The sequence below is a fragment of the Pleurodeles waltl genome, chromosome 4_1, assembly GCF_031143425.1.
Source record: "Pleurodeles waltl isolate 20211129_DDA chromosome 4_1, aPleWal1.hap1.20221129, whole genome shotgun sequence".
Lineage (NCBI taxonomy): Eukaryota > Metazoa > Chordata > Amphibia > Caudata > Salamandridae > Pleurodeles > Pleurodeles waltl.
The window spans coordinates 991,072,378-991,099,520 of record NC_090442.1 but is presented as its reverse complement, the minus strand read 5'-3'; the positions used below and the strand labels follow the sequence as shown (position 1 = coordinate 991,099,520).

General features: G+C 44.1%; 1 protein-coding gene across 2 annotated transcripts in view; it reads right to left on the bottom strand.

Moving 5' to 3' along the window:
* Positions 1–27,143, bottom strand: part of LAMB4 (laminin subunit beta 4) — a 724,082-nt gene that overhangs the window by 445,095 nt on the left and 251,844 nt on the right. For both annotated transcript variants that reach the window (XM_069229818.1, XM_069229820.1), the window contains exon 8: positions 3,125–3,339. In XM_069229818.1, coding sequence (XP_069085919.1) covers positions 3,125–3,339 — 215 coding nt within the window. The remainder of the gene's footprint in view (positions 1–3,124; positions 3,340–27,143) is intronic.

The following is a 27,143-nucleotide window of genomic DNA, read 5'->3' as shown; positions in this document are numbered from 1 at the left end:
TTACATGCACACCATCCTTCCGTTTTGTCTAATATATGCATCATTCTATTCTATTCTTCTGAATGGCTTGTTCCAATTACCGTTCAAAAGGAAAGGGTGGGTGTACAAATATTTCAAATTCTAGGTTTCTGTAAGGAATTCTATCTGACCAACACACTGACTCAATTTTCACGTCTGGGCCTCTTGATATTTTACCTCTGCTATGATGTACGGCCTGCTTACCAGGGAGCAGAGGGGTGGGTCTTTTCAAAAAGGCGTTTCATTCAACCCCCAGTGAAACTTCAATGAACCAGAGAATGGTCTGACGTTGTATCTGCATCGATTTTGTGAGGTGCCCGAAATGAATCATCAGAAGGTATGAGGATGTTAGGGCATGGCAACTCCAGTTCAAATACCTACGTGCTGAGTTAATTGACTGTGGAGCAGAATGCATTTCCCTTTAAGTAAATACATATCATGTCATATCTGCGTGCTATATAGCCAGCTGGACATGTACCTTTCTCAAAAAGTACTTAAATCAAATGTATCTAACATCTTGGCATCTATTGAGTTTGGCTGGAGATGTAGGTAAGTTGTGTTATAATGGAAGACATGAAAAGCAGATATTATGGTCTGTCAAGCTATAACGAAAGAATGACTGATTCTGCATAAACGCCGATGATAGAAGCAGTATATGTGAGACGGTCGGCTCACCCTAAACTCACACAGAGAACATCAATGGATGAAAGATGGAGGGCTCTGCCTAAACCAATGAAACATGGTATGTGTAAGTTTCACAAGGGTTTACATTGATTTGTACAATAATTGAGGGGTTTCTTATGGTGAAGCTGATACCGTCTGTACTCCCTAAATACTTGTTAAGTGACTTCTCAATGTGTGTGCCACATTTGATTAAAAATATTTTCAGCAAGTGTAGGTGCTGTGATCACAGATCCTTATTGTTCTGATTAGACAGTAATCTTTCAAAGGTTAGACATCTGTGGTAGCGCCTAATTTGGTCAGACCATGATCATGGCTAGATTTCGGCACTACAGCAGTTTACCCATGACCACAGAAAACATACAAAACGTGAAAAATATAGGTCCACATTTATACTTTTTTTGCACCGCATTTGCATAATTTTTTGACGCAAAATCGGCGTATTCTTACAAAATACAATTGTATTTTGTAAGTTTGCGCTGCTTTTGCTACAAAAAAATGACGCTAATGCGGCACAAAAAAGTATAAATATGGGCCACAGTGTTAAAAAATCTTCAATGGTATTTAATACTATACTCGAGTCTGTGAAAGATATGCTACTCTAGGTTGTTTAAATGAAAACAAGGTGAATTAACTGCCTAAGACTTTGGTTGTAAAAGTCAAATCAACACTTGATATCCATACATTAATTATCTGATAATACTGAGGGCCATATTTATACTTTTCGACGCACAACTGCGCCAACGCAGTTGTGCGTCAAAAAATCTAACGGCGGCTAATGCCATTCCGAAGCGCCATGCTGGCGCCGTATTTGTTCAATGACGTTAGCCGGCGTTAGCCGGCGGAGCTGCCTGGTGTGCGTCAAAAAAAATGACATACACCAGGCAGCGCCGGCGTAAGGGAATATGGAGCTTGGGCGCCAAAAAATGGGGCAAGTCAGGCTGAGGCAAAATTTTCGCCTCAACCCGATTTGCTTCTTTTTTTTTACTCCCAACCCCCATTTAAATGACTCCTGTATGGCCATGCCCAGGGGACTTCTGTCCCCTGGGCATGGTCATTGGGCATTGGGCATGGTCATTGGGCATAGTGGCATGTAGGGGGGCACAAATCAGGCCCCCCTATGCCACAAAAAAAAATAAAAATTACTTACCTGAACTTACCTTATGTTCCCTGGGATGGGTCCCTCCATCCTTAGGCGTCCTCCTGGGGTGGGCAAGGGTGACAGGGGGTGTCTCTGGGGGCATGGGAGGGCACCTCTGGGCTCCTTCCGAGCCCACAGGTCCCTTAACGCCTGCCCTGACCAGGCGCTAAAAAACGACGCAAAAGCAGCTGGGCGTCATTTTTTTTGACCCGCCCACTCCCGGGCGTCATTTTTGCCCGGGAGTGTAAATACGGCGCACATGCCTCGGAGTCACTTTTTTAGACGGGAACGCCTACCTTGCATATCATTAACGCAAAGTAGGTGTCCACGCTAAAAAATGACGCAAACTCCATGGACTTTGGCGCTAGACGCGTCTAACGCCAGAGTATAAATATGGAGTTCGTTTTGCGTCGAATTTGCGTAAAAAAAACGACGCAAATCCGGCGCAAACGGAGTATAAATATGCCCCTTAATGTCCCTAAAACAAGCTTGGGCCCTGAAAGGCTTGTGGTTATAAAATATTGTCTGTTGGAATTAAAACTTTCAATGTAGAAATGTTTAACTATTTTAAAATACAGACAACGAAACCAATTAAGAGTTTAAGCTTTTTTTAACCGAATTTCTAAGAGAACTTGAGTTGTTCTTCGTTCATTTTCTTTTCTTTTTTTTAAACATTTTTATTTAGTTTTACCAGCAAGAACAAATCAAGGTGAATATTGATGTCAGTATTAGTCCTCAGATACATAAAGAAATGTCTATGTACGAGGTGAATGGACAGCTGAAATAGCAAACATCAATAGGGCATATAAGTGATCTGCAGTAAAACCTACAGAAGTAATCAACATTAAATCTAAACATCTAAGGCAGTGGAATCGTCCACCGTCTCTCCCAAATGCCTGGTGTAGGGGGTATCTGGAACTTCCACAGCTCTATGAATATTTGATTTATTTGACGTTGTACATTTGTATTTGTGTAAAGGTCTCGTGTGTGGGTATTCTCTACTTTAACTGGACACATTTTGAACATCTTGAAGCGTCTGTAAGACAGCATTTGGATCCTCAGAAGCACAAGTTAAGAATCAAATGCTCATCATACTCAAACTAATCATAATGTACTTTGTATGCATACCTTCCCGAGTCCCAGCGTAACTACATCAGGGTTTTGTAGAAGTTGCTATTGAAAAAGGTCAACTCAGAACTTTACACACATGTACAGGATTTTACTTGGAAGTCTTCAATTATACTCAATATTTTAACACCGAAGAGTGGTTTATTTGCTTCTTACCATTGCAGGAGGATTGAACACGTCCCCTCGTACATAATGCACCGACACGCAGCGGCTCGCGTGCCCATTGCAGAAGCAGTTCCCCCGCACCACCATCTCGTAGACAGCATAGTAATACTTGTCAAAGGGGCTGCTTTGCCGCCTTCTGCGCAAAGTATCACCCAGTGTATGCAGCTTTGTGAAGTTTACTCGGAGATTTGTCAAAGTGATTAGATCTGTGAAAAAATGTAGAGAGAAATTTACCATCTGTTCCTTTTGTGGATGCCTTTTAATCGGGGCAGCAATTGTTACACATCGTTTTTCATAGAATTCTTTAATTTATTATTACCATTTCTCAATGTGAAATATGTGGCAGACTGCGAACCTGTGATCATCAAATAAATGATGTCTGTTGTTGATGAAGGCTGTGTTTAGAAAAACCTAATCTGTTGGACTGAGTGTTATTTCTGACGTATTCTATCACCAGTCACTTCGAATAAATAGATGGGAAAGAGTATTGTTGATCAATTAAAACCTTCAGAGTGCTTACAATATAATCAACACGGCCACTAAATAAACCAAAAGAAATGTGATTTTCATTTTTAATATATAAAGGAAACTGTCAATCTTGACAGTGAAATTCATTTAAACCCGATTTTTTTTTTTTAAAGCTATAAGAAAACTTTGAAATGACACAATGTTTTTGCCACAAATTGAAATATTTCACAACACTTCTCAAGTCATGCAGAGTTGTGCAAGCCAAAGAAAACCACATCTTTTTCCAGATGCATAGCATGCCTAGATAAAAGGAGAATGTTAGACCTGACAACCTTATGATGGTCTGCTCCCCAACTTTTTGCTTGCCTTCCTCAATTTTCTGACCTTATTTCTGCTGACATTGGTGCTCTGTGCACTTTACCACTGGTAACCAGTCTTAAAGGGCATGTGCTCTCTCTCTCTCTCTCTTAAGTCATGGTAACATTGACTTAACCCCAGTTGGCATATTTAATTTACTTAGTTCCTAGTAAATGCATGCCCTGTGACCAGGGCATGTAAAAATAAGTGCTACTTGTGGACATGAAGCACCAGCTTTGACACTCATTTAATTAACCCTATAACCATGTCTCTGGCCTGCCAATGCAGAGCCTGTGTGTGCAGTTTTACACTGCCATGTCAAACTGTCAAAATAACCCTTTTGCCCAGCCCAAACCTTCCCTTTTTATGCACATGTCATCCCTAAGGTAGGCAAGGTGCAATGGGTGAGGTACAATGTATTTAAAAGCCAGGACGTGTAGGTTTAAGTTTTACATGTCCTGGTAGTGAAAAAGTCCCAACGTTGTTTTTCTCTAAAGCAAGACCTATCTCTCCATAGGATAACACTGGGATTACTTTATTGCATCTTATAGGTGTAGTTTACAATCTGGAAGAGATAATTTTGTCATGGTTGGTGTCTCTGGCCTCACAATTTATGGTGAAGTCAGATTTTAAATTGCAGTTCTGAAAATTTCACTCTTAGAAAGTTGACATCTTGTTACTTTAGCCATTTGGTGCCTATTGCCTGTCTCCAATACTTGTCTTGGGTGGGGTCACAGCTGAGCTTGTGCATTCCATCTAGACAGCCACACAAAGGGAGCTTAGGTGTGACTAATGGGCCATCCACACCCTTATGGGTCATCCAGGGAAGGAAGAGAAGAAGGGACTGACACTTCCCCCCAAATAGATAGTGTCCTGCCACACACAAAGGGCTCCATACCCTTCTGAAGTGAATCTGAAGCTAGGGCAAAAAGGGAGACCTCTGAGCATTTCAAAGGCTTTTATTTGAAATCTCCCCCACTTCAATTGTACAATTTGGTATAAGTAATGGACTTCTGACTCCACCAACTCAGAACACTTCTGGTCCTATGGATACTCTGCCAGGAAGAGGGACTGATGTGCTGCTACTAGGACTGCTACTCTGCTGAGCTGCTACTCTGCTGGACCCCTGCTTTGCTGAGCTGACCTGCTGCCTTCTGCCCTCTTTCCTGGAAGTGAGAAGGACTGGACCTACATCTCTACAACCCAGAACCAAAGTGACTCCAAGGGCTTGCTGGCTTGCTTCCTATTTTCTGAAGTCTCAGGGACACAAAAGATTTCCAAATCAACTGCTACAGCTCCTGGACCTGTATGCAACCAGGTTGTGACTCTCATAGGGTGCGTATCCAGTCCTGGGCCCTTGGAAGTGATTTTTTTGGTTCCTGAAATGAAGCTTTTGGGCTCTTCGCGATCACAAACAGGCCTGTTCACACCGGAGCCATGCCCCTTGCCTAAAGAATCAGCATGAGACGCCACAAGTTCATCTCCTCACACAGCAAGTATCACCACTCGCGACACAAGGCTTCTGCCCACACATCTACAATGCACAGCTGACTCATTGTGCCTGCGGCACACCGCCAGATGCTTTACTTGCTCCGAGCGACTCTTGGCCCAATTCATGAGAAGGTAAACTTCAGCAGGAATTATCTGGGACTTTATTTGACCTGCACTCCATCTCAGTCGGCCTGAACATTTGGATTTAAACCAGTGTAGTGCATCCAGATATGAATAGTTAGCACTTTATGCTTTTAAGCACTATATTGCATTTGAATTTGAAAAATTCATAACTCATTGGATTTTTGTTGTTTTGGTTGTATTGTGTTGATTAAATTAGGATCTTTCTTTCTAACCTAGTGTGGATTATTTTGTGTGGTGTTTTTATTGTTTCACTGTTTGACATGTTGCACAATTACTTTACATATAGGGGGTCATTATGACCCCGGCGGACGGCGTTAATATGGAGGAAAGTACTGCCAACAGGCTGGCGGTACTTTTCTCCATATAAAGACATTGGCAGTTTGGCTACAGCCAAACCACCAATGTACCACACCAACCACCACGGCGGTAACTACTGCCGGGCTGGAGACTTCTGTCTCCAGTCCGGCGGCCATCACTTGCCCGCCTGCGGGATTATGACCACTCCTACCGCCATGGTTTTCGTGGCAACCTGACAGCCACGAAAACCATGGCAGTAGGCACTATCAGTGACAGGGAATCCTTTCCCTGTCACTGATAGGGGTCTTCCCCACCCCCCTCCCCAGATTCCCCCCACACCTCCCTTCCTCTCCAGACCCCCCTACATACACACACCTTCATGCACACACAAACACACGCATACACACACTCATTCCCACATTCATCCATGCATGCATACATCCATTCACTCACACATCCACACACACTGACATACATACAAGCAAACATGCATTCACACAACACAACATATACGCACTCACACATCCATACAGGCACACACATACAACACGCAACACACACCTGCATACATGCACGCACACACATTCACCCCCCCACACACACACAACACCTTCCTCCCCTGTCAGAGCACCCGACTTACTTGTTGTCAGGGGTCCTCCGTCAGGAGACGAGAGGGGGCACTGCTGCCAGCAGCAGCATCCGTCAGCAGAACACCACCAGGCCGTATCATGGGTCATGATAAGGTCTGTGGTGCTCTACTGGAGTGGCGCTGCTGCTGGCAGCAGCGCCGCCTTACCGCCGTCCTCCGGCATGGCCACATCTGGATTTCCGCCATCCTTCTGGCAGAAATCTGGCTGTGGTCATAATGGGCCGGACTGCTGGTAGCCGCGGCGACGATCTTTTGGCAGCCGTCGCTGCAGCGGTAGGTGTTTTTTACCGCCGGGGTCAAAATGTGCCCCATAGTCTTTTAAGTTAAGCCTGACTGCTCTGTGATAAGCTAACAGACCATGAGCACAGGTTAATTTATGATGTGTATCTGACTTACCCTGAAGATGATTTTTTTTTTCCTGTGTGGACGTGGTGCATACCCTGCCAATCAGAAACCCAGTTTCTAACAGAGATCACAGAATATGCAGCAACAATTCAACAAAATGATCCAAAACCAGGAGCTGCCGATTTTAGTTGTAATGGTTACCCGACCTCCTCTGGATTTCAATAGCCGTAACAAAAGAACATTCAATTAATCCTAAACCTAATTTTATGGTGTTCAGGTGTAATCCAGCTAATACATAACCTTGAGAAATGTCACAACATTATAAGAGCTAAATGCAAATTTAGAAAATGTATTATTTGTAAAACTAGGAACATCTTGTCCTTAGATGAAGCGATAATTTCCGATTAACAATCGCCTGAAAGGCTGAATGAGTGACCCAATCTTCCCAGGTGGGGCCCAGTTACCAAGGTGCTAATCTACCCTTCAACTGAATTAACCACGGTGGGGGAAAAAGGGGCTGCAGAAGAAGGCTTGTGGTTTTTCCCCTGAAAATGGCATGAACAAAGGGGTTGTGGTGCTAAAATAACCAGCTTTCCAGCTTTCAGGAACAGGCAGACTTGAATCAGAAAACCCAATTTTTCAACACAATTTTGCCATTTTACTGGGACATACCCCATTTTTACGATTTTTTTGTGCTTTCAGCCTCCTTCCAGTCAGTGACAGAAATGGGCATGAAACCAATGCTGGATCCCAGAAACCGAAACATTTCTGAAAAGTAGACAAAATTTTGAATTCAGGAAGGGGTAATTTGTGTAGATCCTACAAGGGTTTCCTACAGAAAATAACAACTGAAAAAAATAAAATATTGAAATTGAGGTGAAAAAATCAGCAATTTTTCTCTACGTTTTACTCTGTAACTTTTTCCTGCAAAGTCAGACTTTTTAAAGCAATATACTGTTACGTCTGCTGGACTCTTCTGGTTGCGGGATATATAGGCCTTGTAGGTTCATCAAGAACTTTAGGTGCCCAGAGCCAATAAATGACCTGCACCCTGCCTTGGGTTTTCATTCTATACCGGGTATTCAGCAATTCATTTGCTGAAATATAAAGAGTAAAAAATACCTATCAAGAAAACCTTTGTATTTCCAAAATGGGCACAAGATAAGGTGTTGAGGAGCAGTGGTTATTTGCATATCTCTGAATTCTGGGGTGCCCATACTAGCATGTGAATTACATGGCATTTCTCAAATAGACGTCTTTTTTACACATTCTCTTATATTTGGATGGAAAAAATGTAGAGAAAGACAAGGGGCAATAACACTTGTTTTGCTATTCTATGTTCCCCCAAGTCTCCTGATACAATTGATACCTCACTTGTGTGGGTAGGCCTAGCGCTCGCGACAGGAAATGCCCCAAAACACAACGTGGACACATCCCATTTTTTGACAGAAAACAGAAGTGTTTTTTGCAAAGTGCCTACCTGTAGATTTTGGCCTCTAGCTCAGCCGGCACCTAGGGAAACCTACCAAACCTGTGCATTTTTGAAAACTAGAGACCTAGGGGAATCCAAGATGGGGTGACATGTGGGGCTCTGACCAGGTTCTGTTACCCAGAATCCTTTGCAAACCTCAAAATTTGGCTAAGAAAAACATATTTCCTTACATTTCGGTGATAGAAAGTTCTGGAATCTGAGAGGAGCCATGAATTTCCTTCCACCCAGCGTTCCCCCAAGTATCCCGATAAAAATGGTACCTCATTTGTGTGGGTAGGCCTAGCGCCCACGAAAGGAAATGGCCCAAAACACAACGTGGACACATCCCAATTTTTTGACAGAAAACAGAGGTGTTTTTTGCAAAGTGCCTACCTGTAGATTTTGGCCCCTAGCTCAGCAGTCACCTAGGGAAACCTACCAAACCTGTGCATTTTTGAAAACTAGAGACCTAGGGGAATCCAAGATGGGGTGACTTGTGGGGCTCTGACTAGGTTCTGTTACCCAGAATCCTTTGCAAACCTCAAAATTTGGCAAAAAAACCACATTTTCCTCACATTTCGGTGACAGAAAGTTCTGGAATCTGAGAGGAGCCACAAATTTCCTTCCACCCAGCGTTCCCCCAAGTCTCCTGATAAAAATGGTACCTCACTTGTGTGGGTAGGCCTAGCGCCCACGAAAGGAAATGGCCCAAAACACAACGTGGACACATCACATTTTTTCACCGAAAACAGAGGTGTTTTTTGCAAAGTGCCTACCTGTGGATTTTGGCCTCTAGCTCAGCCGGCCCCGGGGGGGGCAGAAATGGCCTAAAATAAATTTGCCCCCCCACCCCACCGGGGAGCGACCCTTGCCTACTGGGTCGCTCCCCTTGCGTGACGGCGCAAAAAAAAAAGATCCCCAGTGCCTAGTGGTTTCTGCCCCCCTTGGGGGCAGATTCACCCAAAATCGGCCGATTTGCCCCCAAGGGGGGCAGAAATGGTCTAAATACAATTTGTCCCTCCAGGGGAGCGAGTCTTGCCTAAGGGGTCGCTCCCCATCTCTAAAAAAACAAACAAAAAAATAGAACACACATTTTTTTTAGCCCTGGCGCCTAGAGGTTTCTGCCCAGAGGGCAGATCGCCTAATAACAATAGGCCGATCTGCCCTCGGGGGGGGGGCAGAAATGGCCCAAAATAAATTTGCCCCCCCACCCCCCCTGGAGAGTGACCCTTGCCTACAAGGTCGCTCCCCTTGCGTGACGGCACAAGAAAAAGATCCGTGGTGCTGAGTGGTTTCTGCCCCCCTTGGGGGCAGATTGACCTATAATTGGCCCTTTTGCCCCGAAGCGGGGCAGAAATGGCATAAACACAATTTGCCCATCCAGGGGATCGACCCTTGTCTAAGGGGTCGCTCCCCATCTCTAAAAAAACAAACAAACAAATAAAAAAACACAAAACAAATTTAGCCCTGGCGTCTAGAGGTTTCTGCCCCCCCGGGGGCAGATCGCCTAATAACAATAGGTTGATCTGCCCCCAGGGGGGGCAGAAATGGCCTAAAATAAATTTGCTCCTCCCACCCCCCCGGGGAGCGACCCTTGCTTACGGGGTCGCACCCCTTGCGGGACGGCGCAAAAAAAAAGATCCCTGGTGCCTAGTGGTTTCTGCCCAACCTAAAATCAGCCGATCTGCCCCTAAAGCGGGCAGAAATGGCCTAAATACAATTTGCCCCTCCAGGGGAGCGACCCTTGCCTAAGGGGTCGCTCCCCATCTCTAAAAAAACAAACAACCAAAAAGAGAAAATAAAAACAATTTGCCCTGGCGCCTAGAGGTTTCGGCCCCCCTGGGGGCAGATCGGCCTAATACCAATAGGCCAATCTGCCCCCGGAGGGGCAGAAATGGCCTAAAATAAATTCCCCCCCCCCCGGGAGCGACCCTTGCCTACAAGGTCGCTCCCCTTGCATGACGGCGCAAAAAAAAAAGATCCCTGGTGCCTAGTGGTTTCTGCCCCCCTTGGGGGCAGATTGACCTAAAATCTTCCGACTCGCCCCCAAAGCGGGCAGAAATGGCCTAAATACAATTTGCCCCTCCAGGGGAGCGACCCTTGCCTAAGGGGTCGCTCCCCATCTCTAAAAAAACAAACAAAAAAAAAACACACACACACAAAAAAATTTGTCCTGGCGCCTAGAGGTTTCTGCCCCCCCTGAGGGCAGATCGGCCTAATAACAATAGGCCGATCTGCCCCCGGGGGGGGCAGAAATGGCCTAAAATATATGTGCCCTCACACCCCCTCCCAGGAAGCGACCCTTGCCTATGGGGTCGCTCCCCTTGCCTGACGGCGCAAAAAAAAAAGATCCCTGGTGCCTAGTGGTTTCTGCTCCCCTTGGGGGCAGATTGACCTAAAATCGGCCGATCTGCCCCCAAAGAGGGCAGAAATGGCCTAAATACAATTTGCCCCTCCAGGGGAGCGACCCTTGCCTAAGGGGTCGCTCCCCATCTGTAAAACAACAACAACAACAAAAATCCCTGGTGCCTAGTGGTTTCTGCCCCCCTTGGGGGCAGATCGGCCTAATTAAAATAGGCTGATCTGCCCCCTGGGGGGCAGAAATGGCCTCAAATAAATTTGCCCCCCAGGGGAACGACCCTTGCCTAAGGGGTTGCTCCCCTTACGTGAAATTCACGAACAAAAAAAAACCTCCCCGGTGTCTAGTGGTTTCTGCCCCCCTTGGGGGCAGATTGGCCTCATCATAAAAAAAGGCCAATCTGCCCCCAAGGGGGGCAGAAATGGCCTAAATATAGTTTGCCCCCTAAGGGAGCGACCCTTGCCCAAGGGGTCGCTCCCTTATGCCAATTTCCTTTGTAAAAAATACATCCCTGGTGTCTAGTGGGCGTTTTGACAACCAGATTGGTTTCAATCCGGCTGCCAAAACGCTGAGAGAGACTTCAAAGGGAAGGAAATACATTTTGCAAAGCATTTCTCTTCCGATCGCGCTGGAAGCTGAGCTTCCAGCGCGATGGGGGAGGCTCTGTGACAATTAGCGTGCGCTCGCGCGCTGACGTCACAGGGGTGGTGGGGAGTTTGGGGGTGGAAGGGGAAGGGCTTCCTCTTCCATCCCTGACTGGGGGGGTGGGTGGGAATCCCACAGAGGGAGCGCTGGCGCTCCCTCTGGGCTGTGTGCCCAGGACATAATGGTTACGTCCTGGGCACAGCAGCACTGTGCCGCAGGACGTAACCATTACGTCCGCGGCACAGAAGGGGTTAAGGAGAGGGACTTGCCGGAGGCAAAAGCAGTCCCAGTGGCTCTGACTTCTGGATGTGACCGACCAAGGTGTTGTGCTCCTGCAACGAATAGTGCGAAGTCACAAATGACCACCACAATGACAACAATGCCATCAACATCCACCTAAGAATATTAGTTATAGATGCTGACTCTGTGCTCAGAGAGGTTAAAAAGCATAATGAATATGGTCCAGAAGTGTTAATATTTCTATATCACCATGAAATGAAAACAACCAAATTAACTGAATGTTTTTCTGTAGACAGCATTGAGGAAATAGGGGTCTGCTGGGAACAGTATGAGCTTTTTCAGTTGGAGTTCTTGGAAGCTGATTTGATAAGTCCAATGGACAATAAGAAATGAAGGGCTTCATTACGAGGTTCTTTTTAATTCTGATAGAACTGGTAAAAGCACTGATGCAAACTTCACATTTTCGGCTCATGTACCCCCCATTGCATTTCATATTTCTCATAAATTCATTTATTTTGAGTGGACATTTCTTATGTATAAATATATATTTGCATTTAATGTTGTTTGCACATGTATAACATATAACATTTGCTTTGTATTTAAGTTGGTTTCAGACAAGTGCAAGACAAAGAGTAATCTCTGACTTCTTGTGAGACTGCAATCAAACAAGCCAAAGCTATAAACATTGTTTGTGAAGGCTATAGGCAGGCATCTCAGAGCTGCCCTTGTGTTATCAGCCTCCTGGGTTTCCATAGCCACAAACGCAGACCTAGAACATGGCCTTCTTCATACCAGTCACCACTTCTATTGTTCCACTAAGATATGCAGGTGAGAGGCCACACTAGAAACTCTTACAGGCCCTTTTGTTGCTAAGACAACTTAGCCAGAGGCACGATTGGAGGATGTGAGGAACAGAGTCTAACAACATGCATGGAAATTCAGAAACAGTGTTACAGTGTTGAAATCCCTTGTAATATTTTGTTATTAACCATTTTTATTCTTACTCTTTTGTTCATTTTTATAGTTATAAGTATAAATGCACTAAGAAAGGAGATAAAATCATAAACCATCTTTCTACTGCATTTTCTTGACTGTAAGAAATCATGTTTTTGGTTAAAGGGCTGGAAGTCCCACACAGGAAATAACCATAATCTTTGTCAGGGTGAACAATAAAAGACACCAAATTAAGTTATGCTTAACTCTCTTGAAGATTGGCACAAAGCAGCTAGGCTTAACGTAGAAGCAATATACCAAGTATTTATGCAGCAAACAAACAGTAAGTAAAAACAAAAAAAATCCCACAGCAATGTAGACAAATAAAGTAAATTCTGATAAATAAATTGGTACTAGAACAACAAAATTCCAATCAATAGAACCAGAGGTATTCAATTTTGAAGATTAAAGTCAAAATAGCACCTACAAACACAAAATGGCACTTGCGGTCATCTGGTGGTGCCAGCTTGAGGGAAGCCACAAGTTCAGGCCAACCACGATGAAGTCCTCCAGAAGACGGTACCTTCTCAAAGTCCAGCATAAAGAGTTCCATTTGTGTTGAAGGAGGCCACAAAGAGCAGGGAGAGTGTCACGGTTGGCCATCACTGTAGCGTCAAGAGCTGGCCAGGTGGCACAGGCTGTCACTGTAGACCAAAGAGCTGGTTGGGTGTCATGGATGGTCGTTGCCCGAGCTTGGCTTTGACAGCCATGATGGACTGTTGTTACTGTAGTGAAAAGTGCAGATCTTGCATTGCTGGTCATCGGTGGCAGTCGCAGTAGCGCAAAGAGCAGATCTTTACTTGAGCTTGGCATTGGCGGTCATCAGTGGTGGCAGAGTATCACAGTGAAGGGGTCCGTTCAAGGTCATTACAAGCCCAAAACATCAGGATTTCACCTTTCTTCTTTAGAGGAGCTCAACCAATGCCAACCAAGGGCCCAGGACCTGGAGGCACCTCTTGGGGATCAGGAACTCACTCCAGCGGAGGCCAGCAGGGCTCAGGCATATCCAGTTGCAGGTTTAGGCAGGTCCGGTGCAGCAGGTCACCTGGGAAGTTGCATGGAGGACTCTGGAGCTTGTTGTGTTCCTGTACCTCATACAGGAGTTCAGCCAGCCAACCCTTCGAGTCTCTCAGGTTAGCCTGGGATGAAGGAAGGAGGTCCAGTCTTCCTTCTCAGACAGCAAGATAGTCCTCCAGTAGGGCAGTGGTCTGGTAGCAGCAGGGCAGTCCTCTGGTGGCAGGGCAGTCCTTTGTCTGTAATGTCCACAGGTCCAAGAGTGTACTGATGAGTTGCTTTGAGGATCCAATATTTATACTTGTTGCCAGCATTTGTGTAGGTGGGGACAGACTGCCCTACCCTCACATCTGGTTCTAGAAAGTTCTTCCTTTCCCCTATAAAGGCTCCAAGAAGCGTGGGCTGAAAAGAAGACTGGTGTCAGTTTCCTTTATGTGGGCTGGAAGCAAGCCCTTTTAAGTGCAAGTGGGACAAGGCACAGCTCCACCCCAGCCATCCTAACAGGATGGCCCATCCTGTCTGCATCTAGTCCCCTTTGTGTCACTGTCTGGGAGGATTACTCAAACCCCAACAGCAGAACCGTTTCCACTCATGTGATCCAGGACAGTGACAGAAGGCACAAATAGTTAAGACAAGACAATTCTAACTTTCTAAAAATGGTATTTTCAGAATTGTAGCTTAAAATAAAAAATTACCATTAAACAGGATTTTAAATTACAATTCATTTGGTTGTGAACAGCATATTCCTGTCTGCTCCTAATCCAAAGTTAGCACATATTAAATATAATAAGGTATCCCAGTGTTAGTCAATGAAAGGGATAGACCAGAATCATGGAAGAACAACTTTAGGTGTTTTTCACAGCCAGAATAGATAAGACTTAAGTACCCATGTCCTACCCTGCCTTTGAATCTCTAGGACATACTGTTGTGTAGCCATTTTAGCTATAGCTTCATACACGTTATATTAGCGAAGTAGGCCCTGCCGCTGTGCACTTTAACCTAGATACATTTTATTCATCTTTGTTTATTATTTTAACAATAGCCCCATTTGTAGTCTTATTTTATTCCTCTCTATCTAGCTGTTCTTTACCTAGGTCAGCACTGCATTCCTAAACAAGACATTTCTTTCACTCTGTGCTTTTCTCAAGGCTGCAGTAAGATAGGTTGCTGGTAAACGTGGTAATGTTTTGTCTCTAGTGTTCATAGAAACATACACATCCTTACATAGGAACATTTTCTCAGAACATCAGCTGTTTTATTATAAAAACACTTCTCTGTCCTATATACGTTAGAAATAGATTCTAGCCAGATGACCACGACTCTATGCTGACTGCTGAAAGGTTCGCTGCAGCTGCTTATGTAGACTACAGGCCTCTTGCTCAGGTATGAGGGATGATGTCTTCCCAGGAGAACCTGAATGGCAGAACTAGAGCTTAACATGCTGTGCTGTAATGTAGCCCAAGTAGGAATTATTTTAATGATTCTAGTGACAATATGTTAGCGTTATTTTAATGCTTTACTCTCCTTGTCACAACTTTAATCCTGTCATGCTTCATTGTCCTAGTTATTGCAGTACATGCTTTATTATCTACGATGCAGAGGCTTCATTAAACCCTTATTGAAACATATACTGCCTCTGATTGTCCTTGTATATGTGAGACTAACGTAACTGAGAGAAACGGATGCGATCTGAGTGACCAGGATTTCCCTGAGGTGTCAACTGTGTCATGCGCTCGACTGTCCAATCATCCCTGCTCTTGGGTAACGATGAGGCACTGCTAGTTAGCCGGAGCAAAACCAGGATTAGGCCGACAATTGTCACCTGAAGTGGGTTCAGACTCAGTCCCCCACAGTGCAAGTGATTCTGCCGCCCAAATTCAGTAGTCTCATTAGAACAATGATAGCCTAAACGACATGGCACCGCCAACGTTTGGTCAGGCTCTAATTTTCGGGTCCTCCTGAGTATCTCTGTCTCACTACTTACAAAGACACCTCAGTACTATATACTGAGAGACATCTGGGGTATTGAGGATTTTCCTCCTCAGCTAAGTAGGGAGTACCTAACTAAAAGCTGTAAGTTGTTCAAACTTGAACCATTAAAAGAATAATCTCCATTTGGTGTCCTTATCTCTGAACATAATTTACCATTCAATATGGCGAATCCGCAACAGGTAGCAATTGCAGTTAATATGCGACCATCCCTTTCTGCACATCTATTGGCACATGGCCTAACGGCCCAGGGAGGTCCAGTCACATCTGTTGTTGAGGCTCATCCAGCCAATAGAACAGAATTTTTTTATTCTTGGTTCACATATCTATCAGCTGATGGGATCACAAATACATTTCATCACTATAAACCTGCAAATATACCTGTAAAATACAGAGCATATGCATATCTAGAAATACCTCTATCTTATCAAGAATATAATAATTGGCTTGATGGCGCCCTACTTCATACAATTTTACATGTTAGGTTAGGTCCTCTAAGTAATGATGATCCTACCTGGCCTTTATTGGCCACTCATACACCTCACCCTACCGCACTGAACCTAACAGCAGTTGAAGTCCATCTTATATGCTGAGCTGACAGCGATATACAGACGATTAGTACAGTTTGTAATGCAAACATTAAATACAACCCAAGCACGTGCAGCCCTGGTGCAACCACATGCAGTAATGCCAGTCATTAATCCTGCGAATGTACATTCGATCATGGGTAAAGTATCCGCCAAATGAAAAGAAATTCCATTTTGGTTAGCTAAAAAAATAAATGCACTGGAAGCAGTATTTCTCCATACAGGACCTCAGGATAAGCATAGAATATTAACTATGTGCTTGCCATTTGGGATGTTCCCACTATAGATAACTGCAATACATGGGGCACGGAATTTGCAACGCTCTATACTACTGCACACTGTACACCGACACTTGCCAATTTACGGAAGTGTTGAAACAAATTCAAGACTAATACGGGGCTGCCCCAGCCCTGGACTTGGGGATGCAATAATGGGCAATTTTGCCACAGTATCCTCAATTATATTAAGTAACCTTAAAGGGGAAGCAGTTGCACTAGAGGTACGAATGCAGCTACGGGATGTTCCTCCACAGGATCAAGAACGTGAGCTGCCAAAGATTATCACAGAGACCCACTCTAGTATTGGTCAAGATAGTGTGGGGGCCAGACCCACAAAACCACAGTTAAAGGTTTAATGTAATAAAGATTTTACCAAGCAAGCTCCTGAGGATACTATGAAAAGCTGGGATAAAAAACAACAAACACCTAAAAAAGAAAGGGGAGAATCTCCTCATATGCAGAGCCCACAGAATGGATATGTATGTTCCAGATCTTGATGGTCCTGGTGTGGAGGTGGCAGAAACACCTATTGACATAAATAAACGTGTCACTGTCTTGCAGGAATTACAACAGTTCTGTGACGACAACTCTTCTGCCAGTGCTGCCTCTGCAAGAATTAAGGATGTACCAATAACTTCTACCAGCTGGATTCCAAAAGTTGGGGATCTAGTACATTAAATATTTGCTGTGAAAAAGGAGTTTGGTCCTTCTTATTGTGCACCGGTCCCAATCCATTGGAATACACGGTACCAGAACTGTCATTCTACCACCATTGGCTGGTGCTAAAGAAAATTATTTTGTATCTATCGACAATGTCAAGTTACACCATGTGGCTGATCCTGCACAGCAAACCAAGAGGAGCAGCCAGTAGTTTCCGAATCCCTCTCACTACTGTTCAAGATGTCCCTCTACAAGTTTTGAGCAGCCATACTGACACCTCTCCAAACTTGGAGAGGGTAGAAAATGATCTTGCATTAGTTCCACTAACATTTGTTACAGCAAATGGCATAGAAATTACTGATCGATTTGACACAACTTCAACACAGGCAGATGGCGTCATGTACTGTAAACCACCGCGGGAGACTCCTACCAGTTCTCCACCTACAAATACGTCTCCAGCTTTTGCACAAACTGCTTCTGGATACTTTGCCGACATCAACAATACTTTCTCTGACTCATTTGCCTTTTCTACATCTGAGCTGCCAAAAACACGTGAGCTGATAAACTGGCTTAAAACATATTACTTTATTTTCCCATGGAACTATCTGTGGCTTTCCTTGACTGTATTAGCTTTCCTCCTTTGGATTGGCTTTGTCATAACATTCTTTCTATTAATACATGGTCATATTCTTCCTGGAAGATCAACAGTTGAACTGTTGGATGATGTCCTAAAACCCAATTTTTCTGCTCACAAGGTCGACAGAGACTTGTCTTTTGTAAACATTTGGGCTATACCAATTCCTGATGGGATTGTTTGGGATAAAGTCACATTTGATATATACGGCCCCACAGAGGTCATTGAAATACCATATGTGTTTAAACTTTCAATGAACTATGTAATAATACCCAGAGTTGTTTCTGATGACTGGGATGTGAAAACAGTTGATTATTTGATGACTGAATTGCAGTATTTCACTGTATTTGAAAGTGAAGAAAATTATGGTGACATATTTTGCTATAATTATTATGGACACCATTTCATTCAGAGCGCAAGTACCCCAAAAAACTATTTTTAATTACACACAATGGGAACATTGTCCAACTCCACCACAAGGGAGTTCTAAAACATATTCTGAAAACTGTGCATATTTTTCTGGGCACAATGTTAAAAATGCTGAGTCATATTATTTCAAATTACCATTGATGGAAAATTTACACATATTATTGACAGATACGAAATTCATTTATTCGGATTCCTTTGGTTCCCGGTTGGCTATAGAAGGCTATGAAAATTGGTTGAAGTCGACTTAAAAAGCGTGTGGGGGACAAGAAATTGTAAAATAAGGGTAAAGGAAGCTTTATTCAGAGCATGCCTGATACCTGTTTAATTGATATTTTTGAATGAAACTGTACAACAGACAACTTGTTTAGGCTTAGCAAAGATTAAGGAATTGAGGCCCGTATTTATACTTTTTGACGCTAAACTGCGCTAACGCAGTTTAGCGTCAAAAAGTTTTGCGCCGGCTAACGCCATTCTGAAGCGCCATGCGGGCGCCGTATTTATTGAATGGCGTTAGCCGGCGCTAACAGACCGGCGCTGCCTGGTGTGCGTGGAAAAAAAACACGTACACCAGGCAGCGCCGGCGTTGGGGAAAATGGCGTTAGGGCGTCTTAAAATGGTGCAAGTCAGGTTGACGCCAAAAAATCGCCTCCACCCGATTTGCGCCATTTTTAACGACGCCCAGACGCCATTTACATGACTCCTGTCTTATTAAAGACAGGAGTCATGCCCCCTTGCCCAATGGCCATGCCCAGGTGACTTATGTCCCCTGGGCATGGTCATTGGGCATTGAGGCATGTAGGGGGGCACAAATCAGGCCCCCCTATTCCAAAAAAATATATAAAAAAATTAAAAAATTATACTTACCTGAACTTACCTGAATGTCCCTGGGATGGGTCCCTCCATCCTTGGGTGTCCTCCTGGGGTGGGCAAGGGTGGCAGGGGGGGTCCCTGGGGGCATGGGAGGGCAGCTGTGGGCTCGTTTTGAGCCCACAGGTCCCTTAACGCCTGCCCTGACCCAGGCGCTAAAATCCGGCGCAAATGCGGGGTTTTTTGCCCCGCCTACTCCCGGGCGTGATTTTTGCCCGGGAGTATAAATACGACGCCTTTGCGTCGCAGTCATTTTTTTAGACGGGAACGCCTACCTTGCATCTCATTAACGCAAGGAAGGCGTTCACGCAAAAAAATGACGGTCTTTCCTCATACTTTGGCGCTAGACACGTCTAACGCCAAAGTATAAATATGGCGTTAGTTTTGCGCCGAATTTGCGTAAAAAAAAACGACGCAAATTCGGCGCAAACGGAGTATAAATATGCCCCTGAATGTGCCCAGTATTCCTTCCCCTGCAAAATTTTACAAATGGCAAAAGTATATAAATGCAACTGAAGATCAGCTCGATGAATGGGTCCAGAATCGTACATTTAATGCTTCACTTTCACGTCCTGGTGGGTGGTTATTGTGGCCAATAGATACCAATGGGTGTCATAAATGTTTTATAAACTCCACGGGGGTTTTAGAACAAGTAGGCCAGACTCTCACCATGTGTCATCCGAACATGCGGGTATATTAACAACATACAGTGTAGAGATGCTATGCCAGCAGTGGTTGAAGAATTCCTCACTAGATGTTGTTAGAGAACACCTCAGTCTCCCGTCTAATAACACTGACTTACAAGATTTCCTGTTAGGTCCAAGAAAACGCTTTTTAAATCCGGTTTGAAATAAAAATGTGGAAGCTTTCCCAACAAGAAGCTGCTGTCCGGTTAAGGCAAATAGATCAGGAAAACTTACAGAAGGCATTATCTGTTGTAGATAATGGGATTAATACTCTGTCTGACCAGATATACACCTTAAACAACATTGTTTTTTCTGCAATAGACATAATACAAAATACATGTCTTCTTTACACCATGGACAGAGCCAACTAAGGTCCATTTTGCAGTTGGGTTGGACACTACAAACACTGAAGGCAGGTCGCGTTCCCCGGCAGCACGTTAGCGCAAGGGACATATTTTTCACATTTAATTTAATGCAACAACAACAACTAATGGCTAGGAAAGAGGCAACTTATGTCATGTTAAATATTGAAAAGTTTCTTTTAACTGTGGCCGAAATACTATCTGCTGAGTGGTTAATACATGGGGTCATTAATCTGTCTATTTCAACACTTCAATTCACGTCCTGCTTAAAACACATTCCAGTAGACAAATATGAAAGGCTAGAAGATAGTTACATCCATGAGGTGTGGGAGCTACCCTTCTCGTAAAAATGCCTCCGTGGCATGAAAAAGGTATTTCTTAGCGGTAGTGAATGCAAGACTTCTGTCAGCCATTAGATGGCTTGTAAACAGCTGTCCTTGCATGGGTGTGTAACGCTTCGGCAGCGAACTTGGTTTGTTATCTGAAGGGAGATCCTGTCCCCTTGATTAGACCTGCGTTCCAAGTGCTCTCAAATGAATGGCAGCTATGTCCTCCTCAATAGTGAAAACTGTTGTGGGATGCGAGTCAGAATAGATTATGTTGTTTCGGTCTCTAAGATTGTTACATGCTGAGAGAACATAATTTTTCCTCCTACACGACAGTGGGAAGTAGCTCAGATTTTTCCCCATAACGCTACTTCAAATGGGAATTTCTACAAGTTGAGCAGACTCAAGGCTTTATTGCTTCAAAAACATGTGGCAATCACATCTGCCCTTCAGGTGACAAGGTCATCAGCAGAGATACAGTCCCTTTTAAGTACTAACGTTCCAAGACACTTTGGTGAGCTCGTGGGACGAATATTTAATGCATCCAGTTCTACTGGAATCACAAATTTCTTTAAGGCTGTTGGTTCTGTTTTTATTCACACCTTCTCCTCTATATTCGGTTTAATACCATCAGCCATCCACTCAATATTTTCCAGTATTTTCGGGGGATTTCCAAAAACTTTGGCTATAATAGGTGGCAACTTGCCATTGCTACTTTTTCTGTGCAATGGCTGTCCTGCCGCAACAGGGAGGACTGAAAGCGCTCCCACCCGCGCAGCTGTGTCATGAACGCATGATGCAGTACTTTGGAGCATCACTCCTGGAGCAATTAGAGTGTGACTGGTCTCTGTCATTCAGACCGGTTTTGCATTGTGTGCAGCCTGTGTTTTGGTGCCTCGGGTGCTAGTTCGAACATGCACTGAAAGTTTGTCTTTCTACGCAGCGCTTGCTTTCATTGAACGCTGATCTGTTGATGTTCTCACTGAGGGCTCATTACCAGACATGCGCGTTGAGGGTGCGTTTGCTACGGGACGCTGCTTATGAGTTGCCCTTTATGGAGGATGCAGCTCTAAATTCATTGTTGGGCACACCACGGAATGCTGCTGCCTTGGCTGGAGCTCAGTCTTTGGAACACGAATGCACCTTGGTTTTCCTTGGCGATGAACTTCCTACCACCTGCTGAAGTGGAAGATTTCCTGACTTCAATTATACCGGATTCAATTGGCAACTTCCAAAATGACTCTGACTCTTGAAATTCAGCTTTTTTACGCCTTAGTTACCATTTTCAATTGTCCATTTTACACATGCTCAAGTGTCTTTTAACTTATCATTATTGACATTTATATATATATGCCCTAGGTTGACTTTTAGAAGCTTTTATATACAATTAGGCTTTGAACCACCTTTGAACCAACAAGGGGAGGGTGTTGTGTAGCCATTTTAGTTATAGCCTCATAAACGTTATTTTAGTGAACTAGGCCTGCCGCTGTGCAATTTAATCTAGATATAGTTTATTCAGCTTTGTTTATTGTTTTAGCAATAGCCACATTTGCGGTCTTGTTTTATTTCTCTGTATCTAGCTATTCTTTGCCTAGGTCAGTACTGCGTTGTTAAACAAGACATTTCTTTCACTCTGTGCTTTTCTCAAGGCTGCAGTAAGATAGGTTGCTGGTGAACATGGTAACACTTTTCTCTAGTGCTCAAAGAAACATACACGTCCTCACGTTGGGACATTTTCTCAGAACATCAGCTGTTTTATTATAAAAACACTTCTCTGTCCCATACACATTAGAGGGAGATTCCAGCCAGATGACCACAACTGTATGCTGACTGCTGAACGGTTCGCTGCAGCGGCTTATGTAGACTGCAGACCTCTTGCTCAGGTATGAGGAGGGATGATGTCTTCCCAAGGGAACCTGAAGGGCAGAATTAGAGTTTAACATGCTGTGCTCTAACGTAGCCTAAGTAGGAATTATTTTAATGATTCTAGTGACAATATGGTAGTGTTATTTTTATGCTTCACTCTCCTTGTCACGATTATAATCCTGCCATGCTTCATCGTCCTAGATATTGCAGTACATGCTTTATTATCTAAGATGCAGTTGCATCATTAAAATCTTATTGAAACATATACTGCCTCTGATCGTCCTTGTATATGTGAGACTAATTTAACTGAGAGAAACAGATGCGATCTGAGTGACCACGATTTCCCTGATGAGTCAATTGTGTCATGCACTCAGCTACCCAATCATCCCTGCTCTTGGGTAAAGATGAGACACTGCTACCTAGCCGGAGCAAAACCCAGATTAAGCCGACAGGCATCACCTGTAGTGGGTTCAGACTCAGTCCCCCACAGTGCAAGTGATTCTGCCGCCCAAATCCAGTAGTCTCATTAGAATAATGAGAGTCTATGCGACAGTACAGTATGGGTGACTTATATGAGTTAAAAAAGAAAGGTTTAGGTCTATCAAAAGATTTATTTTACCAGGTCGAAATGGCAGTTTAAAATTGCCCTCGAGTCTGCATTGGGAAATCCTGAAACAAGTTTTGAAGGGCTACTTGAGAGAATACCAGCAGATTGTGAGTAGGATTGTATAGTTATTAATAATTTAATTTTAAACTCTAGATGATGATAAAATCAGTTTCGAGCTAGATGAGCTACTAGAAGCATAAAGTCCTTACACATTCTAGGGAAATTTGACTGTGTGTATCTGTATGTCCAGGCATTCATAGCTTGAATATCACACTAGTTTAGCAAGTAAACTTGCAAGAGAGACAAACTGAAATAATTTTGCTGTATTGCGGGAACACCTTCGGTTTAACAGATTCATTAATGGATTTGGAAATCCTGGTGAAATAAAATAAAGCAGTGTCTGAATTCAGAGAAAAGGGGCTAACAAGAGAAAAGGACGGGATATAATTCAGAGGTCCTTAGAGGAGGCTAGGCCAGTAAGTAGGTGCAGAGAATGTCAAAAAGATACTGGCATGACCTGCTCAAAGGAGACAGTGGATAAACTGAATATTGTCAACCAACTCAGGAGTCAAAATAAGGTGGGGTGTATGGCCACTGAGGGGGGTAGAACTATCCCCCAATTCATTCAACCATGAGATACCAAATGTTAAAGAAACTATCTTGCAATACAGGACAAAACAAGTAAACAACTCAACCCATTATAAGCCTCCTATCTGGGGAATTTGAATTGTGGAATATATATCAGGTCAACGACCTTGCCAGGAGATTCTCTTAACTATCTATTTTCCTAAATTATAGTAAACAAAAGATGGGCAACATGTTTTGTTTTTGATGAAGCCTCTCACCTCCATCAGAATGTATTTGCAACTTTCTCTCACCTTGACCACCCCCACTTTAATTCTTAGAGGACTTATACGAAGGGACTGCCTTAAAACATTTCAGCGAATTGAAAATATTAGAAAATAATAGACCTTGCTTTCCCTTTCCCTCAGCACTTTCTGGATAATTGCAGATAATTAAAAATCACTGGCATTTAGGGTGACCACCCGCCCGTAAATTTCACGGACTGTCCGTAATTTCGCCCTGCCGTCCGTTGTCCGTGATGAAAGGCTTAACGGACGGCATTTGTCCGTAATTTTAGCCTTTCACTAAATGGACAAGGGAAGGTAGAGCGAAATTATGGGCCGATTAGTTTCCCCAGCAGGTTTCAAAGGCAGGGAGTCTCGTGTGCTGTGAGGGAGGGAGGGACAGACAGATAAGAATCCGACCCTCTTGCTAGGGTGTCTCCTTACCTAAAGACATGCAAATGTGGGTAACTGGTAAATCTGCAAATACAAAGGAGCTTGAAAACCTGCATTGACTTTGCTAAAAGGAGTCACTTGAAGTTTTCTGGTGGCAAAGATATTTCTTTTAGAGAGGTATTGTAATGGTGTTCCAAGGTGAGCTGTGGAGTGTGTGGTTTTAATGGAGTGTTATAACATTTTTTAGTACTAGGTATAAACTGTATATTATTCAAATCTGTATTTGAGAAGCGCTTTTTTTTATTTAACCGAAATGTATTTGCGCATTTTGTAGCAGCTTTTATTATGATGTAATTGTATTTTTCACAGTTCTTTCAGCGACCTCTGTACCTCATAGTACTAACATACATTGGCAAAGCCAACAGGTCTCGTCTTCGAAAGAGTTATTGTCTTTGCTAGTGTGTTTTAGCCATTAGCCATGTTATACACCAGAGTAGCTGCTGTTGAGCATGGCTTAAGGTTAGTGGCATAGTTGTGTGGAGTGGAGTAGAGTGGCATAGGAGCAGTGGCGTAGAGCCCAGTGGTGCAAAGTACAGTGCAGTGGGGTACAGTGCAGTTGTTTAGAGTGCGTTAGCGTGGAGTGGAGTGGTTTAGAGTGCAGTGGCATGGAGTGGCGTGGGACAGAGTAGAGTGCAGTGGAGTAGAGTGGCATACAATAGAGTGGCAGAGAGAGCAGTAGTGTAGAGTGGTACAGTGGCATAGATTGCAGAGTAGACTTGCGTTGCAGGGAGTGCAGTGGCGAAGTGTAGAGTGGTGCAGAGTAGAGTATAGTGCTGTAGAGTGGAGTGATGCAGAGTAGAGTGGCATAGAGTGCAGTGGCATAGAATGCAGTAGTACATAGTAGATTGGTGTATAGTACAGTGGTGGAGAGTGCAATGCTGTAGAGTAGAGTGTCAGTGCAGTGATGTAGAGTGGCACAGAGTGGCGTAGAGTACAGTGGTACAGAGTAGAGGGCAGTGGAGTACAGTGGTGTTGTTTAGAGTACATTGGCGCAGAGTGCAGTGGCATAGGGTGGCATGGGGTAGAGTTACATAGAGTGCAGAGGAGTAGCAGAGACTGCAGTAATGCAGAGTGGTGCAGTGTCAGAGTGCAGAGTAGACTCATGTGGCATAGAGTGCAGTGGTGTAGAGTGGTGCAGAGAGGAGTATTGTAGAGTATAGTGCCTAGCGTTCAGTGGCATAGATTAGAGTGGTGTAGAGTGCAGAGTTGCAGAGTAGAGTGTCAGTGCAGTGGTGTAGAGTGGTACAGAGAACAGTGGCATAGAGTACAGTGGTTCAGAGTAAAGGGCAGTGGCACACAGTGCAGTTGTTTAGAGTGCACTGGTGTAGAGTGCAGTTGCATAGAGTGGCATTGGGCAGGGTAGAGTGGCATAGAGTGCAGTAGAATAGAGTGTATTGGTGCAGAATGCACTAGTACAGAGCAGAGTGGTGTAGAGTACAGTGGCGACCAGTGCAGTGTGCAGGTGGGAAGGCTTAGCAAAGGTAGTGCAGGAGCATAGGGTTCCTTCGGGTCAGTGAGTTTACAGGTTCTGGCAGGGCAAGAGAAAGCTGTGCATGATAACCCCAGATGGTGATCCATGGAATGGTCAGTAGGAAACAATGAGCAGGGTATTAAGCCTTCCTTAAAAGTATTTACTGGTAAACCCCATCTAATGCAGGGAGGTGGGCAGAAAGCCAGCGAGCCACCCATTGGACCTGTGCAGCTGAATAATAGCATTCTAAGTCCAGAAGACCTAATCCACCCGCAGTCACAGGTAACTTTAGAGTGGAAAGAGCTACCCGATGGCACCGCAGCAACCAAATCAGATGTGTGGCCTGTCTGAAGAAGGAATGAAGGACGAGCAGGGGAAGGTTTGAAAAATAATACTATCATTGGGGTAGCACACCATCTTCGCTAGTGCCACATGGCCCACTAAAGAAAGCAGAAGAGAAGACCAAAAAGCAAACTGGGCTTGGAGGGGCCATTCGCTCTGCCGAGATTTTCATCCTGGAAATCAGTGTAAGAATGGTAGATCTTAATCACTAGATATCAAAAGGTAACTGGTTCCTAGTTCAATCTGAGATGTAATTGTATATAAAGGGGAAAACAGTGCGATATGTTTAAGAAACACTAATTACATTTTAAAATTTGTACATTTTGTTTGTAAAATTTACATCCCAAATATTTTGAAGATTCTATGTGTACTTGAAATTTAAGGATAACCCAGATCTCTAGTTTGGCTTTTGCTCAATTTCAAAACCATTTAAAGACATGGACAAAGCAGGCAATTGCCTTGCACAACCTTGCAAGGGGTCTGCCCCCTGCTCATCCTTCACAAGCACTAACCGCGGACCATTGCACCAGAAGAGTTTGCCAAGGTGGATGGGTGTTGCTTGTTCGACCACTTGACAGTGCCTCTTCTGTTTCGCTCCTGTGTGCAGACAGGTACCCAATACCTTTGAATAGTCTTGGTGGACCTATCTTGTCTGATTTTAGGAATTGTCCCACCTTGTTCTTCTCTTCTTTATTTATCCAGTTATTAGCAACAATGCTTTGAATTACTTGCTGAGGGTCTCCCATTTGATCTCAATTTCATCCTCCTCTTTTATTATCTTTGATTTGTAGTACAGGCTCCCATTTCTGTGATAAATGTAGAGTCCCAGACATACACTCTAGTGCAGTGAGACTACAGACAAGTTATGGGTGCCTGTCATCCTGACATTAGGGGCCATATTTATACTTTTTGGCGCAAAACTGCGCTAACGCAGTTTAGCGTCAAAAAATTTAGCGCCGTCTAACGCCATTCTGAAGCGCCATGCGGGCGCCGTATTTATTGAATGGCGTTAGCCGGCGCTACCAGACCGGCGCTGCCTGGTGTGCGTGGAAAAAAACCACGTACACCAGACAGCGCCGGCGTAGGGGGAAAATGGCGTATGGGCGTCTTAAAATGGGGCAAGTCAGATTGC